This window comes from Trachurus trachurus (assembly GCF_905171665.1).
Source record: "Trachurus trachurus genome assembly, chromosome: 7".
Classification (NCBI taxonomy): Eukaryota; Metazoa; Chordata; class Actinopteri; order Carangiformes; family Carangidae; genus Trachurus; species Trachurus trachurus.
This window is the reverse complement of record NC_139901.1, coordinates 9,400,697-9,417,733: the sequence shown is the minus strand read 5'-3', so window position 1 is coordinate 9,417,733 and position 17,037 is coordinate 9,400,697. Positions and strand designations below refer to the sequence as shown.

General features: G+C 43.1%; 2 protein-coding genes across 7 annotated transcripts in view; both read right to left on the bottom strand.

Moving 5' to 3' along the window:
• Positions 1 to 10,739, bottom strand: part of arhgap4b (Rho GTPase activating protein 4b) — a 40,134-nt gene extending 29,395 nt beyond the window's left edge. For 2 of the 3 annotated variants that reach the window (XM_083975822.1, XM_083975823.1), the window contains exon 1: positions 10,181 to 10,734. The gene's annotated coding sequence lies outside the window, so the exon portion shown is untranslated. Of the gene's footprint in view, positions 1 to 10,180 lie in introns of all 3 variants that reach the window. The other variant, XM_083975824.1, reaches the window with a different exon arrangement.
• Positions 10,740 to 12,144: 1,405 nt separating this feature from the next.
• LOC310988988 (U8 snoRNA-decapping enzyme) lies at positions 12,145 to 17,018 on the bottom strand. Of its 4 annotated transcripts, none has more exons than XM_083975825.1 (5): positions 16,883 to 17,018; positions 15,509 to 15,640; positions 15,262 to 15,302; positions 12,767 to 13,001; positions 12,145 to 12,652 (listed from the first exon to the last, which is right to left on the bottom strand). In XM_083975825.1, the coding sequence occupies exons 1-5, from the start codon at positions 16,937 to 16,939 to the stop codon at positions 12,404 to 12,406; spliced, it is 714 nt and encodes a 237-aa protein (XP_083831951.1). In that variant the 5' UTR covers positions 16,940 to 17,018; the 3' UTR covers positions 12,145 to 12,403. The 4 variants fall into 4 exon arrangements, with proteins under 4 accessions (XP_083831951.1, XP_083831952.1, XP_083831953.1 ...); XM_083975826.1 differs by having other exon boundaries at positions 16,895 to 16,978; XM_083975827.1 differs by lacking the exon at positions 16,883 to 17,018 and adding an exon at positions 15,753 to 15,820.
• Between the last annotated feature and the right edge of the window lie 19 nt (positions 17,019 to 17,037).

Here is a 17,037-nt window from a genome sequence, read left to right as displayed (position 1 = left end):
AGAATCAGAGGATGAAGGAGTCAGGGGGAGGAGGACAAATGAGGCCAGAGCGACAAGACCAAAAGGGACAGTGTCACCAGATATGGAGGTTTAATAGGAGGGACAGCGAGATGGGGGCCGAGCGCAGAATGGACAGTAAGAGGGCAGAGTGATGGGAATGTGAGGGAAGAATGATGAAGGATGGGGGATGGGAAGACGAGAGGTGATGAGTAACAGCAGTAATGAAGGACAGTCACAGCCCCGAGGTCAGGGTAGAGGTCGTCTGTAAAAGGGTAATGATCCCACTGATGTCTTTTAAACGTACTCTGAAAGGCTGAAGACCTTTTCTCAAAAGGAAAACAAGGTCAAAGACGTGAGTAGGAGTCACATTCGGATGCAGTTGGAGATCCACCGCAAACGGGTCCGATGATGTGCTTTGCAGCTCAACTCGCGGTTTGTTTATGTGTCAACAGTTTCTCACAGTTGGTTTGTGGGTTACCTGTACTCTCCGCTCACGCTGGGGGGGGGGGGGGTGGAAGGTAACTATTTAAAGCAGATATCAGTGGAATGTTTTTGTTAATATAAGTCCTAAATAGTCCTATTTTCCGTCAGCAATCACTTACATGAAGTATTTCAGCCTAAACACGAGTCTCTCCGTCACTCTGCTCTGCTGTAACCCGAGGAGAAAATTTTCCTTGTGGGATACAAGTGTTATCCAATGAGGAGAGAGAACGGCATGAAGGGCTGTGTGTGCAGCCAAGGGATGCGCGTGAATGTGGTGACGTAGCACGAGGACCAATTGATGCCTGACAAGGGCGGGGGCTGCTAACTCATGGTGCGTTCAAAGAAACTCGTACTTTGTGTTTTTCCTTCCTGTGAAGTCATACCAGTTCGATCTGGTACGAGTTCACGGGTCGGAAGTTACGAGTGGCCGTTATAGGGAACTTTCACAGACAACAGGATGGTAAAAACACGAGCTACGGGTTACCTGGAACGCTACCAAGTCGTAGTTGTGACTTGAAGCTGTAACTTACGGTTTCAAAAGCCTGCCTTGAACGCAGCATTAGCCGAAACGGCCGTGAAGCTGATATCTGCTTTAACACAACTGAGACGGTTCAACCATGATGAGAAAGAAAAGCACACAACTCAGTCTGGGAAAACGTTGTGTTGTAAGAGAGACGGGTTGATTCTCACTGCAGAAACACTGGGTTCTAACGTAATGTAACGTTCATGTACATGGATTGCAGCAGGGTAGATGGTTCTATGCACTACAAAACCCATGAACCTCCATTGACCATTTAAACTATATTAATTTAAACATCAGATTGTTGAATCTGTTGCCTGAACACCGCAATCTTGAGCCATTCACAGATCTGTAACATAACGAGAAGAGATCTGCCTCAGCATCCTTTGGTATGATGCTACAAGCAACCCAACTTTCCACTTTCCATACAAAGTCATCAAGAAAACGTCATTAAATGTAAACTTGGCGCATAAATACAAAATATTTGAACATATAATACAATACATCCTGTGCATCTACGTATATATGCACAAATAGGCCTACATACAAAAGCACACACACATGGCCAGTGCCTCCATAGCTAGTTAGCTTACTGCTAATTGTTGTGCAGCTGGTGCATTGGCTACTTCAGGCTAAAGTAACACAAGACTGCACAAACAGATCCTTGCAAACAACGTGAACTCAAAATTCACTACACTGTCTACACCTGTGAATGCACCACAATGATTCAACCAGGACCGTTTTGAGCCTGTCCGACCTTTGAAAATACTTCACCTGTGACTCACATCACTTTGTATACGAAACGAATGAAAGAGACTTTTTTTTTTTTTTTACTTCTGGAACCAGGGGAACCCAAAATAGCTCCTCCTGCTTTGCTGCTCTATTGGGCTTTTTAATGGGAAAAAAAGAAATAAAGAACTGAGGGCATCAAAAGGCCTGGTTGTTTACCAGTCAGAGAGAGTGAGCTAAAAAGGTGGAAAGTGTAGGATCCAGCACTTTTAGGGGTTGAGGATTTTAGGACCAAACTAAGGACTAAAATCCAGAGACTGAAGAACCCCAGTGCAATTATGACTGTTTTGAATACTAACTAAAACTGCTGAGAGCTGATGAAAGCCCATTTTTGAAGAAATAATTTCTGCAGCGCCAGTACAGTAGAGGAAGAGGATCCAGTTAGCCTTTGTTTAAAAAGGCTTACCAAATGCTTACATTGCATTAGACACAGGCGTTTGCATGGACGTTTATTAGTCAGCATAAACTGCCCGGAGTTCACTAACACACACACACACACACATACACACTCACATCATCTCGCTTTCAGGTTTCACAACTTGCGGATGCATTTGCAAACACACTCATGTACCCACACATGCACAAGGAAAGAGGGTTACTCTAACCCTAACTTCTATATATGGCCCAACCAAAATCTAAAACCAACCTTAAGTAACCTTTAGACATACAGTATGAGTATCTACGCCTTAGAGCTATTTACCTTCTAAGGACATTTTCATTCCCTAATGTGATCGGCCAACAGATTTCGGTGCCCGCAACATGAGTAATACCTGCACCACACATACAAACACAGAAGCAACTTCACTCACCACATCCTGTGTCAATTTCTCAACAGGTTCCAGAGACTCTGCAGATACTACATTGTGCTGCTTTCACGCTGTTCATAAAGAAGCTTCAGGTAATAATTAGTTTTAGTAAGTTTGTTTAAAAGCCCAAACAGTAATTGAGGCAACATGCAACCAGAAAAACACACACATTTCACACTGATGTGACTTAATGTGCGTTACGTGTGGGAAAAAAAAAACATTTGGTTATTACTGCAAGTTGTCAATGCAGCACAAGGGTGATGTTTCAAAACAGTGTGCGGTAAATTCAAGAAATGGAAGATAAGCCAGAAACGACCTTAAAGATGTTGCATACAGTGTCATACCCCTGACCAAACATTTGCTCTCAACCCAGTACTTTCATTTCCTCCTGTGTAGTGGATGTGGTCCAGACTCCACACTCCAGTGACAGTTCCAGATTGAACAACATAGTAAAAATGTAGAAGTGCAGTGAACACGCAGAGAGAGAGAGAGAGAGAGAGAGAGAGAGAGAGAGAGAGAGAGAGAGAGAGAGATTTTCACAAATGAGACTGGGAGGGCCTCGAGACCTTGGAGGCTCCAGAGGCCTTCATCAGCGCGCGACCTTAATCTGCACAGAACAAAGCGAATGTAAATGATCTGAGAAGGAGAGAGGAGGGGGCAGCGAGAGGTTTCGACAAAAAGACCGGGAGGAAAACACAAAAAAAGGGGGCAACAAGGGCAGAGTGATGGAGGTTATCAGGGAACGGGGTTTCACACTTAAAGTCAAGGTCACGGTTAAGGAGAAGGTCGTGCGATATACGGTGGTGAATATAAAGCAGATTGAAGACAAGAGAGGATACATGTGGTGCGGCGTGATAGCTCCTTAATGCCACTGAGGGGATTTTCGGTTAATTTCTTCTGAAGAGCAAAATGAAGCACTAAGCAGAAGTAATACAGGATACAAGTGGGACATTGTGTTTGATGTGCTGGCTGATACTATATGGGGATTTCCTGACATTGCTAGGAGCCAACCACATTCTCGTACATTGGCCGTGTTAAATGTACAAAACGTTATCTTGTGTCACATTTCTTGTAAAAAAAAGAAAAGAAATCTGCAGCCACGTTGAGCAGCTGCTTCCTCCGAGTGCAAAATCATTCCTCATCCATGCAAGGCGAAGCCAAACCATTGCTAATGCGTTGCGAAAACGTCCAAAAGAAAAAAAAACACATGGGTGTCGACGGGGACCCTCGGCCAGATGATCTCACATCCTGAGAAGTTGAGTTTTGGGGAAACGCAAGATCTCAGCTGAGGCGTGTAACAGCCAGTCAGAGGAGGCGAAGTGTCGTCTCTACTGTTAGTGTGAGCGCAGAAAAGTACTGTCAGACATGATGGTAATCAGGTAATCTGTGCTGCAGCTGTATGCACACTGCTGCTGCGAACACAAGTCATGCAGAGTCAGGTGAGAGACTCCTCTGTGTGACAGACTGATTGGAGAGGCTCTTATACACAGAGACATGATTGAGAGAAGATGGAGCCTGTTGCTACAGGAGGAGGCAGTCGGATGGAGAGTTGGTGGAACAGAACGGGTCTCACTGGAAAACATACAACAGGAGAAAAGCGTTCGCAAATGATTCATTCTCCACATGCACCATGTTACCTTGCTGAGTGGGTTGGAGGTGAAGCTCCAACATGAAATGGAATGGGATTATATTAGTCCGGGTAATCAACGACAGACAACACCTGTGCTGTCAAGTCAGAGCTTGCAGCAGCTTTTGTTCTACGGGCCTCATCATCACCGAAAGCAGCAGGTGATTACAGTCTGGTTAGATTTATTGTAGAACAACAGCTGCTGGCCACTGTCGTGTCTTTCCTTTTTTTTTATATATCAGTTGAATGTACAAACAGGGTTAGGTCCAGTCAAGGATCACTAAAGTTACATCATTCAAAGTACTACTCAGATTGCAGTTGTTTTCTGTGTCTCTGTCTGGACTGAGCTATCCAAAGAGATAAGAAAAAAAGCCCCAGATGATGTCATCATAGTCAGCTTCACTTGGGCTCGGAGGCCATAAATCTATAACCGAAAACCTGTGTTACAAACTGATGCTGTGGTGTGGATCACATGTGGGTGCTTAGCAGGCAGAAAGGGAGTGATAAAAGATGCTGTCAAGTTACGTTATAGAAATGTAGGATCCGGTGTTTTTGGAGTGTTCCTCCAGGAAAGTCCAGATAATCTGAATCTTTAGAGTAATCCCACTTTATGAAAGTACAAAACTGTAGGCCTTGTCGCAGAGGCCCTGTAAAGTGATGCTGGACCAATTTATCTGCACTACTGGTATTTTTCTATCAAATTTACACTGGTGTGTGCAGTCTTTCGGGATAAACACAACATTGACAAAAACTTTCACCTTCTGTGGCCTACTTGCCTCTTATAAATGAAATAAACCTGAAACTTATACCAAACTAATGGCACTCCTAATGTAGTGATGATGACACTGAAAGAATTTACTGAAAACTGTATTTTGACCTCGGACCCTGATCCTTCAATCCAAGTGAACATCACTGCTGAATTTGAAGAGATTCCCTGAACGCGTTCCTGAGATATCAAGTTTACAGGAATGGGACGGATGGATGGTGGGACAGAGCACCTCATCAACTTCACATATAAATACCTCGAGCCACAGCTGTTATCAGTGTGTAGGCATAAAAATGGAAGCACATGCAACATTAAATACTGCCATAAACTCACTTGAGCACTGTGTGACAAAGTGACTGACAAACAACGTATCCCTTGCGGGGATAACTGTAGTGTTGTGTGCTTGCTGCTGAGATCAGTCAGTACTACAAATCTGTCCTACCTTGTACAGTATACTTGACTTGACTTGACTCCTCCTGGCTGCTGCTAACTCCCTGAACTGCAGCCTGTATGCCAAAGACTGATGAAGATGCTGCTCGGGAGCTTTGGGGCTCAACCAGAAGCATGCACATGCCAGGCCCAGACAGTAGACTCAGCACTTGTTAGCCTGTTAGCTTGTTAGTCTGCAGATATTATCCCTGACTCCTGCTGCCTGCAGTCTTTTGATAGACTCACTGCTACAATTTGGTTAATGTTACACAAGTGTTAGTGCCCATTAGTGGTGATGATGGTTATTAATTTATCACCCCCAGTTTGTTTCTTATTTCTGCTGTGCTCATTTCTAGAGTTTTGCTTGTTTATTATAAAAGCACTATTATCACAGCATGTTAAATACAAACCAGTTTCATAGCTGACAGCATCTTTCCATTTGATGGTGTCATATCATTTTAGTGTGGCTTTAAAGCTGTGCAAAACCCAATACTTGTAGTAACCTATGATGACAGTAATTGATTACAATTAAGATGTGAATAGCAATAGCTTACTCAACAACGTCAGATATACAGCAATGTCTAGCCAATTTTAAGTTTCCTAACATTAGCTAGTATTAGCCGTTCATATCGGTCTCAAGCCGGGTCAGTTCACTCATGTCATGTAGCATCCATACAGTCCCATAGGCCCCATGGCAACCTGGGTGTCTCCTCTGACTGTAGGGCTAGTCGGACTGTTAGCGACCCATAGCTGTACAGAAAAGAAAATTGAATTTGAGCCCACCGTGGGTCCTAACATTAGTGTAATAACTCATCTATCAGACGATGTAGCCCAAACTTTGTGCAAAATTCCATTTTCGAGTAAATCCGGGATGAAAGTGTGGTATTTTTTTTCCGCATCGGATAATGCAGGCGCACATCAGCCTGCTCAGGATTTATCAGCCACTGATATTGGATCCGTCAGTCAATCAAACGTCTGAGACAACACACCGAGCTCGGTCTCACCCCAAACATTGAATATCCTGCCCGCTCGATAACGACCAATCAAATTCGTTTTCCTTATTCGGGTAAACTCGTGCGGCAACTCGTGCGGCAACTCGTGACAACCCGGCGCGACAAACAGAACAAAGGGCCATTTCTGAACACCTTTAAGTCATGTTTTCATCCACCTATTTTAATGCGCATTCTGACCTTTCGTTTCACGAAACCCGAGTGGACACGCCAAAAGTGCGCATCAACTCTCAATTGCGCACCGCATTTTTTGCGCAAGGAGGAGGTGGAAAAGTTTGCTGTATCGATACAGATAAATACGGATAAGCAAAAAAGTTATGCACAATGATGACAAGTACCAGTATGTTCCCATTTTTATGGAGTATCATGACCATCTGATCGGCAGTTGCTATAGCAACCGTCTCTGAACTGCTCCCAACACAGCCAAGTAAGCTGACATGGCTGTTATTATAACTCTTCCAAGACCATGTGGAATATAATTTCTTCAAAACTCTCCATTATCTTCTCTCTTTTGCCACCGGCTTTCCCCCATTGTTTACCTTTTTGTCATAGCGTGTGCCGTCTTCTTTCTTCTGCAGATTAGCAGCTGACTCTAGAATTAGTGCATAACTTAAGTGGCTGGAAACATGTTGCACATTTACTTTTGCTGCATTAATAAAAATTTGCTTCGGATTTGTGAAAACAAATTGGACAGAAACTTGACTACAGTCTCTTTAATGTCTGTCATTAGCTAGCGTCGCTATAGGGGCACGTTGCAGCCAGAAGCTGGTGAAGTGGGCGGGGCTACAACTATGAGCTGTATAAAGGATCTATTCACTGGTGTAATGAATGAATTTCAACAGCTTAGTCATAATCAAACGGAGCGGTGAAATTAACTGCACCGTTGACGTACCCTATGCTTTGGGTCGCCTCTTTTTTACAACTTTGAAACTTACCCTGCTGTGTATCCAAGATGGTGACCTAGTGTGAATTCTAATTTCTACAATGTAGGCCTACAAAATCTATTTCATTGTTATTTTTAGCAAAATATTGTATCTACAAAATGAATATAGCTATTGACTTTCATTGAAAATTAACTTCAAATGTAGGCCCCTATCCCTTTTGAGTGGCATGCCTTTTTAATGTTGTTGGTGTTTGTTCTGATGTTGTACAGTGTTAAAAATTCAACATATTTTCGTATTCTGTGTTCAATATGAATGTTATATACAAGGCATCTCTTCTCATTTTGAGACTAATGTTATTTTGTACATTGTCCCTGATACAAATAAACTTATTAAACTAAACTAAACTATATTGAAAAAATAAATTGAAAGAGAGCACAAGTAATGCTGAGGCAGCTAAACCTTGACTGCACTGAACTGAGATAGCAGACTCAACTTTTGATTTGTAAGAAGACAGCGCTATTTGCTATTTGAAATGTTACAGAGTCTTAAGATCAAAAGCCAAATAAGATTCGACTCGGCCTGTACTTTCTCTTAACACAGCACTCTGAAGCAGATTACCAAAGCTGATCTAGGCTACTTTAACCACAAGAAGCTAAATGACACATCAGCTCATTCATCGACTGCTACCTTGCAAAATAAGTGTAAATGCGTTAGGCTACTAACCCACTACAACAGGTAGGATGTCCTCGTACTGGTTCTGGCCCCAGGCTTCATTTGAAATGTGTCATGAGATTTTGTACGATGCAAGTTTAGCTGTGCAAAATAACAAAAATCCAACTTCATCATATTACTGACAACGTTTGCTTCTTGCCACCGTCTCTCAAGACTCCTTACACACTCTTCTCAGCTACTGCTTGTGCAGCAGTTGCCGTAGCAAACAGGAAACCATATCATAGAGGGTTTTTACACCTAGTATATAAGATGCCTTTCAGATGCTGGCACGGTAGTTGCAACAGCACTGAGGGCAATTCATGCATTTGATAGCGGTACAAAATTAAAGCCAAATGGCACCGCAAACTTTTCCATTGCTGCCTCCAGTCCTGCCATAGTCAGGTTTTATGTAGAGGATCATTTACAGGTAAAGTTTGTGGAGTGCATACCTGTAGGTCCTGGCAGAGGGCAAACATGGAAAAAAGATGAATTAAAAAAAGTGAAATGAAAACAGTACTTGACAGTTGGGTACTGTAGGCTAAGGGCCGAGAGGCTGTCAGGTTGCCCACATCCGCTTCTTGGGCTCTGCTGAAACCTTCACTTCTGCACTGGCTTTTTTTCTTTCCTTCCTCTGACTTACATAATTAGGGATCAATTTAGGCTTGCCAATTTTTGAACCCAGTTTTTACTTTACCACAGTAGCCTATATGAGTAAATATCTCTGTGAAAAACACAGTCCTGGAAAGCAAATGCATTTACCTAAGTGATTCCATTTTATACTTTTTTTTTTTTACTCCATTTTGAAGCCACATATTGTAGTTTTTACTCCACTTAATATGTAGACGACAGAAAATATCGTCTACATGAATAAATATGTAATACTAGAAAACAGCTTTATCGAATGAAACATTATTTTGATAGCTTCTGCATCAATCATCATAATATACCAATATAAATGTATGTCAATAAGATATGGGCCATTCTACAAACTGAGTATTTTCACCTTGGAGGCTATTGTGTTTCTATGCTAACTTCAAGACCTAAATTCTTCTTACAACACCAGAAAAATGTGGCCAAGTCTTTGTAAACATTGCTCATATTGTTAATATAGTTTCCTCATGTTATGTTTGTTGCCCATCACAGATCACAGGAGAGCCTCTGCCCCAGGAATCGGTAACGGTCATGTACAATAAATCAAAATAATGTAAATAATGTGCCATACATTCCTTCTTTTGAACTGAGGAGTCTGTGTTAAACTGGTTCCAGAGTCGTCTGATGCAGTGAGGGCAAGCTGGTCAACCACGGTGCTGTTTAAGGTCAGGGATTTGCATCTCAGACCAGACTGGCTATTTTTAAAAGTGCAGTATTTTGTATTAGTGGACGTTTGACTACAAAACAGCAGAGAGTCCTATAATCTTAGCAACCATAGTGTATATTGAAGAGGCTGCATGTGATACACGAACTGGACCTCCTGCTTGGGTTTAATGAAACTTCAGCTCATTAAACAAACACCAACAAAAAAACAACAACCCTGCATTCAAGAGGCTGCTCCATTACATTATCATCACAATCTTTGTTGTTTGACTGTAAACCAACAGCACAAAGGGAATCCTACTTTGCAGACGCCTGTGAGAAATCTCTTTAAGCCATTTGCTTATCTCCATCCTATAATAACTAAATTATCTGTCAATAGCGCGGAGGGGGTGGTTGTTAAGGTGGTTGCTGCTCTAACAGCATAGGAGTGTTGAGTTATATTTACAAGGGCTGTAAATCACCCCAATATGGCCAGTGGACTGTAGCAGTGCTCCACACAATGGCCACATAAACACCTCAGTGTAATTACACAAGCACACACACACACACACACACACATACACACACAGATGCACACAGAGCATCAACACTGAAAATGGTGCACACATATTACATAATTGATACCCCTAACAGTCAGTAGCCCACATCCATTTGTCCACTTAGAACAGCCCCAAGTGAATACAGTGTCCATATAAACACTAAACTATTTAAACACACAGACATATTCACTTTAGTCACGCATGTACACAAGCATGCACACACACACACGCACAGTCACACACATAAATTTACACACACAGGTTGTGATTGGATTCAGGAGCAGCCTGACAGCCGTACATACCTCACTTTGTGGTCCTCTGCTGTCTCTTTCTATCTGTTCCTCAGCTCTCCTCCTCCTCTTCTCATCTCTCGCTCTCTCTCTTTCACACACACACACGCACACACACAGAGAGAGAGAGAGAGAGAGCAGTGTGTTTGAATCTGACAGATTTCTCGCAGCTCAGTTCCCTCCTCTCTCACCCCACTCTCTCTCTCTCATTTCTCAGGCACACACTCAAAAACAGCCCTCCCCTCTCTGCTCCCTCCCTCCCCTCCTTTCTTTCTTCCCTCTCCTGCCAAACAGCCTCCACTCTCTCGCTCTCTCTCACTGGCGCCGGAGCTGCCTCTCTCCTCCCTTTCGCCTCCCTCTCTCCCTCTCTCCCTCTCTCGCCTCGTGAAGCAGTGCGAGAGCCCCGACCCAAGCCACGCCCACCGCTCTCTCCTCTCCTCTGGGCGGCTATAAATACCGCTGCTGCTATGAATATACCGTCTTTCTCCCTCAGCATCCCTCGCTCCCGCTCTCTCCCTCCATCTATCCATCGCTTGCCTGCACTGCCCTCCCTCCCTCCCTCCCTCCCCCTCTCGCTCCATCCCTTTCTCTTGTAATGTTTTTTTCATTTTTTTTTTCTGATGACCTTGTATTATTCGCCCTTACAACACCGTCACATGACAGGATCCTTTCTCCTCACACACTCATTGTGCAAGATGCAACCATTTCCAGGCATGCACACTCACACGCGTGCTTCAAAAAGGCATGCCCTCGAGCAGCCGCGTATACGCCACACACACACACACACACACACACACACACACTCAGAGACACGCAAGAAGACCTAGAGAGTCACACAAACACCACCACAGACAACGGTGTTTTGTACTATCCGTCTACTGTGCTTCCTGTCTGTTGCGCCGGATGTGGTGCATTTTTCCCTCCTGACAGCTGAGAAAAACACACACCGACTGAGAGATGTCTATCGACGGACCGGTGCACATCAAAAAATTAATTCCGCTTGCAATCACTTATTGCAACACCTGCTCAAGCACGTGTCATATGTGTGTATATGTACTTATGGCAGATGCATGCACCTGTCCTTTTATAAGATGCAATAAGTCCTCGTGAAATCTACTCTTCCTTCATCCTTCATCTATCATGTATATTATGTGTCTGATTCATCCAATACTGAGGCTGATTTATCACGCTGATTACCGGGTAGTAAAACCTTGCTGCGTGATTAACAAATCCAAAAGATAAAAGTCTGTGTTTTCTTCTCCCATGCCTGCTGTTCTCCACTGTGCACACAACACATTCAGCATGTCAGGTTGATGCGCCTGCAACAGACAAACAGTGGACACATTCACTATTGTGTGTGTGCACTTACAGTAGGTTTCTCTTAAGCATTTAGGCAGCGTCGTGTGTCTCTGCTCTTGCTCACTGCCAGCAATATTGTCTGGGAATGAGGTTACTAACATCTGGTGCAAGGCGTGCTATGTGCACCCGGGGTACACTTAAACAGAATCAAATCTCCGCCTGCAGGCTGTATAGTATGTCACGGACGTAATTAATCCAGTGGATTGCACCAGTGCCGCCGCCGCCGCCGCTGCTGCTATAACTTCATGAAAGAGAAACCACAGACAAATGTGAGAAAGCACAAAGACAGATAAAGAATTTCTACCTAAATTTCCGCTGATCGTGCCCCTGTTATCCTGACACTTAACCACAGGGTGCACATGCATGCCTATATAAGGCAAAAAAAAGAAGAAAAAAAAAAAGCCATGAGCAGTGTCTTTACTGTCTTGTGTTGCCATTTTGTGTCAGCAGCTTGCAAGATGCAGAAAAAAAAACCCTGCTGGAATTACTGAGATATAATTCCCAATATAGCATTAAGATATTAAAAGGTCTGATCAAGTGTTGATAGCAATAGCAATTAATTTCATATCGTATAATTAGAATTGGAGCTCGGCTGTTTGAAATCACAGAATATGACAGTCAGTGTGAATCATTTTATTTCCATTAATGGTAAAGGAGTTGATCATGTTTTCCTCAAACTGTTTGATGCACAGCGGGCAATTATGAGTCACCAGCTCAGCATCAGCATGAGCGCGAGAGTGTGTGTGTGTGTGAAGGATTAAGTGTGTGAGCAAATGACTGTGTTGTGTTCCTGATGATGGCCAAATTGAGTCTGTGAGACTTTCTGAGCGTTTCTCAGGATGTTTGCGATGGACACATGATGAACGCAGGTGTGTCTCAAAACCGTCTCCTCTCTTTTGCCGCCGTCAGCGCGAGGGACGCTTTCAGGTCCTCTGCGCTGTCGGCGTGCGTCTTCAGGGAGCGCGTGAGGGCTCTGTGCAACTCCTCGGGGGAGACCAGGTTGAGGCGCAGCAGAGAGTCCACCAGCTGGGAGCGAGCGTTGCCGATGAACGAGTGGGACAGGAAGAGCGCGAGGCCTCCGCCGGCTTTCATAGTGTACAGGGGGACTCTGACCATACCCAGGACCTGGATGGAGGGAGAGGGAGAGAGAGAGGGAGAGGGAGAGAGAGCAGAGTGGGGGATGGATGACAGAGCATGGGAACAGGTAAATGACTGCAATCAGTCTTACACAGATTCTACCTCCTGTCCGTGATCTGTTGCAGTGCATACGGCCGCTCTCTCCACCTCCCTGATCTGCTCCTCCTCCATCTTCTTCACATAGAAGTGAGTGATAAGACGGCGGGAGGGGGACGGGCCGGGGGCGTGGCAGGAGGCCACATGATCGTCCACCGACACGGGAATGGCCACGCCCAGCTCCTCCGACAGTTCCCTGCTCAGGCCCGCCTCCAGGGTCTCCTCCTCCGGGTTAACAAGCCTGAGGTGTGGGGAGGGAGGGAGGTGTATGTGGGTGGGGGGGGTCAAAGGTCAGGATCAGATGTGAAAGTAGATAAACAACGTCAGCTACACTGTTCCCCTGAGATGCTTTAGTGCAGAAATAAATAAATCATGCTGATTGAAAAGCTGATTGAATCTCCCAAGCCCAGAACCGGTTTGTTTAGCTGCTGCTGCCTCCAGTCAAAGGAGAATCACAAGAGAGTCACAAGTCACTGGATTTTAGGTCTCAAGTTAAAGTGGAGTGATAGTGGTCAGGCCATCAGGCCCCTCCTGGATGTTTTGGTGCCTTCGGGGAGACGTCCATTGGCGCCCTCTAGAGGACTGATCTTCCCATTACAACATTTTATATTCAAAAATTTTATTATCTAATAATATTATGTCATTTTTAATGTGGGATAATTCAGTTTTAAACTGTGAGGGTCTTTTTTTCTTTATTATAAAAACTGGTTGCTAGTCTAACTAGCTAGTCCCTGTTTTAACCATACTGACATAGAACGTTAGGTTAATAATATCCCTGCGTTATTCTAACAATATCTATAGTAGTGTCTAGTTTTATGTCCATCTAATTTCTATACTGAGGTGAAAATCTAATGTTAAACCTTCAATAATGAATGTCCAATTATTTATTTAAACTATTTAAGTTGATCCTGCAGTCTATAGGGTTTTATTCTCCAGTTATAATACATTCACCGTGGGGCAGAGACAGAAAGGATGGTTAGAAACCAAGTAAAACTACAAGAAATAATAAAAAAAAAAAAAATATTTTGCCAAACTTTGAATCAATTTGGTTACAAAATAGAAAAAGGTTAAGGATAATAATAAAAACAAATGTAAGCGAGTAACAATGAGTTATATTGGCAGCTCTGCAAGACACAGCATTGTTTGAGCCACACGTCAAACTTCATTGATTTATACTGTATAGCACCTTTCACACATATAAAATGCAATGCAAATTGCATTACATGTTAAAAAACCTGACCCCTCCCACGCACGCACACACACTCTTTGTCTCTCCCCCTCGTCTGTCATTACCCTCCTCTTGTCTTTTTGTAAGCGGCTTTGGGTCCTTGAAAAGCGCATGAAAGTCCAATGTAATATTATTATTATTATTATTATTAAATATGGCTGGGCACTGAGGATCCAGGTGAGGAAAGCATTATTAGGGAGCCATCCACACCGGGTTTTCACAGTTTCCGCCGCAAAACCACTGTGCAAAGCCCCACCAACCATCCAGGCCAGGACAACCCCCCAAGGCGACACCCCCGTACGCAGTCCAGACTCAACTCATGGTGGGGAGAGAAAAAAAAGAAGAAAAGCCAAATTCTAATGTCAGGCATGCCAACATGCTAAATCACAATGTTAATAGGCATATCTTGCATACCCCATCATGGCCCAGCGTGTTACTATGCTAATAATTACAAACAGTTGCTAAACACAGAGCACAGCTTAGGCTAATGTGACATGTGTGAATGCCATTTGTTTTACAGGTATTTCATAAATCCGATGTTTGACCTGGAGACAGCTCTAGATGAGACGTTAAGAGTGAGTTCCAAACTGCCAAATGTCTAATCTGTCCAATATTTCAATAGAAAGAAAAATGTCAACTTCATGGTGGCATTGGAGGACATGCTCAGGGCTCACCGATGTCAATAGTCTTCATCCTCTGCGGAGGACCATGGATGTATAAAGACGGTAAAATGGTGTATGGAACACAGTGTAGATAATTTGGATGTAATGTGAAATTAGTAAACACTGTTGTTTCTGATGGTTGTTTCCATTTGCATTTGCAGTTTTCTTCTATTTTGCATATGTCAACACCATTTCTCAGATTTTTCTCTTCTTCTGTCTCATTATATAATTCCAATGAGTTGGCGAATGATGCCTCAGAAATTCTGGCGGTGACTAAACTCACAGATATGAAGACACAAGTGATTCATATTAAGATGAGTACTAATTAAGCAGTATGTGTCTGGCAATCACAGTTTTTGAAGGGGTTTTTGAGGCAAGATAAGGCACCTTAGAGATGGAGCTGTCATGCATTTTTTTTTCTTTATCTTTCACTGCTCATCCTGGCGGTATGAGTGCTCCAGTGACAATGTGTGAATGTTTGTTCTCTGTCGTACAGATTTAAAACCTTTCAATGGATTCATCTGTGAAGGAAAAGACAGATTTACAGGCCTGAGCTAAACGAACCTGTGTGCATGAAAGCACAGAACAAAACAGCACCAGGAAAGACTCACCCGCCAGGGAAACCCAGCAGACCGTCAAAGCGCATCTGCATCTGTGGGAAATGACAGAGACTGTTACAAACTCACACACTGATGCATCCACATACACAAACACTGAAAGACACACACACAGCAGCAGCAAACCGCGGGAGTGTGTTTTTATATGAACGAGTGGAATCGCAAAGGAGTGCATGACCTTGCAGGCCTTTGCATGGACTCAACTAATTTCATCCACACACCAGTAGAAGTAGTTTCTCACCAATATTATATGTTTGATGGGAAATTTCCCAAACAGCTGACTTTTGGTGTCAGCGTAGAGCATCACATGGCACGCATGGCGGTATCCTGAGCACTCCAATGCCTCCGCCCTTGATAACTGTCCATTCGCCATCTACAAGCACACACACAAACACAGGGCACAATTACAAATTCACAGTTCAGTCACTTCAGCACTCTGTCTTGTTTATCCCAACCTCCCCCCTATTAAAAGAGCGGACGGAAACCTGCTGATCAGCTTGAAGACCTGAGGGTTATTTCTGTTTTTTGAGGAAATCTCACAGAAGGCGTTGTAAAACCAGGAAGTTCAAAGGAAAATCTCTGTGACATATCAGGAAAAGCTTTAGCTCCATCTGCTGGTTTGGAGCAGGCTGACATCCAGAGAATTCTCTGATCATTTGTCTTCTGCATATTGTTACCAGATTTGATTATTTAAAAAAGATATACTATATGTGTTTTCTTATTCAAACTTACAATTAATAGTATGTGTAGTAAAATGGCATGTAAGCTCTTTCTCTGCATCTGAAAGACTGACTTTTTCCACAAAGGTTTGACAATAATAATTTTGGAGAGTCAGTTATTTGATCCTAACACCTCTTAATATGTAATTCAGACCATGAAATGTTTTTATACCTGTCACTACAAATGATTCTTCTATGATGTTATGCCACCCCTGAAGCTGTAATGTTAATAAGGGACTACCGCTTATTAACATTACAATTTAGGCTACTGAATTAATGGATTAGGGCTAATGAATCAATAAATCAATCAACAAATAAATCAGTGAATGAATGAATAGTACCCCATGAAAATGTTTTGTTTATCCAATCCAAGTTAACTTGACCATTTTTGTCATTTTGGAGGATTTTTAGAAACATACTCACTATAGACCCTTTCAGAGAGTATAAACAAAGACAGGTGTTACCAAGAATACTAATTAAGGCTCCATTCCATTTAGTGTACCAGAGCGTTTTCTAATGAGCCACACCTGTCTTTGTTTATACTCTCTGAAAGGGTCTATTGTTGTTGTGTTGTGTTTTTTTTTTCTTGATGTCTGCTCTTCAGAACAAACTACCATATCACATTCGTAGGCCTACACCATATTAATACTGTCATGAACAAAACAAAATGCACTAATGCCATTCAGAATTTAACCACCCCCAAAGCCTCTCATGATCTTGATATGAACATTGGACGACTAACCTTTATTTAGGCTATGTTTATGCCTACCGTTTTCACTTTGTTTACTGTCGACGTGCAGTTTGTACGCACATATTTGCACCAGAAACGTAAAAGAGAAAGGAGTAAAATAAACAAAACGACGTTATACCAAACCGCACTACCATTGACCACGCACATTACACACTACCTGTCCCAGAAACGCCTCTTCGCAGGTAACAAAGTGCTGTCTCATACTTCGCTCAGCATTTTGAGCCCACACCGCTCACTCACTCACTGCCGGGGAGCTCGGGAGCTCGCCGTAAGCTTTCCGATGACGTTTTAACCCCTGAT

Excerpts from the sequence above, each read along its gene's own strand:
- LOC310988988 (XM_083975825.1), bottom strand. The coding sequence starts at position 16,939 with ATGAGACAGCACTTTGTTACCTGCGAAGAGGCGTTTCTGGGACAGGTA. Across the intron at positions 15,641-16,882 it reads TGGGACAGGTAGTGTGTAAT|ATGGCGAATGGACAGTTATC; the intron begins GTGCGTGGTCAA and ends GTGTGCTTGTAG. Across the intron at positions 12,653-12,766 it reads CAACAGATCACGGACAGGAG|GTCCTGGGTATGGTCAGAGT; the intron begins GTAGAATCTGTG and ends CCCTCCATCCAG.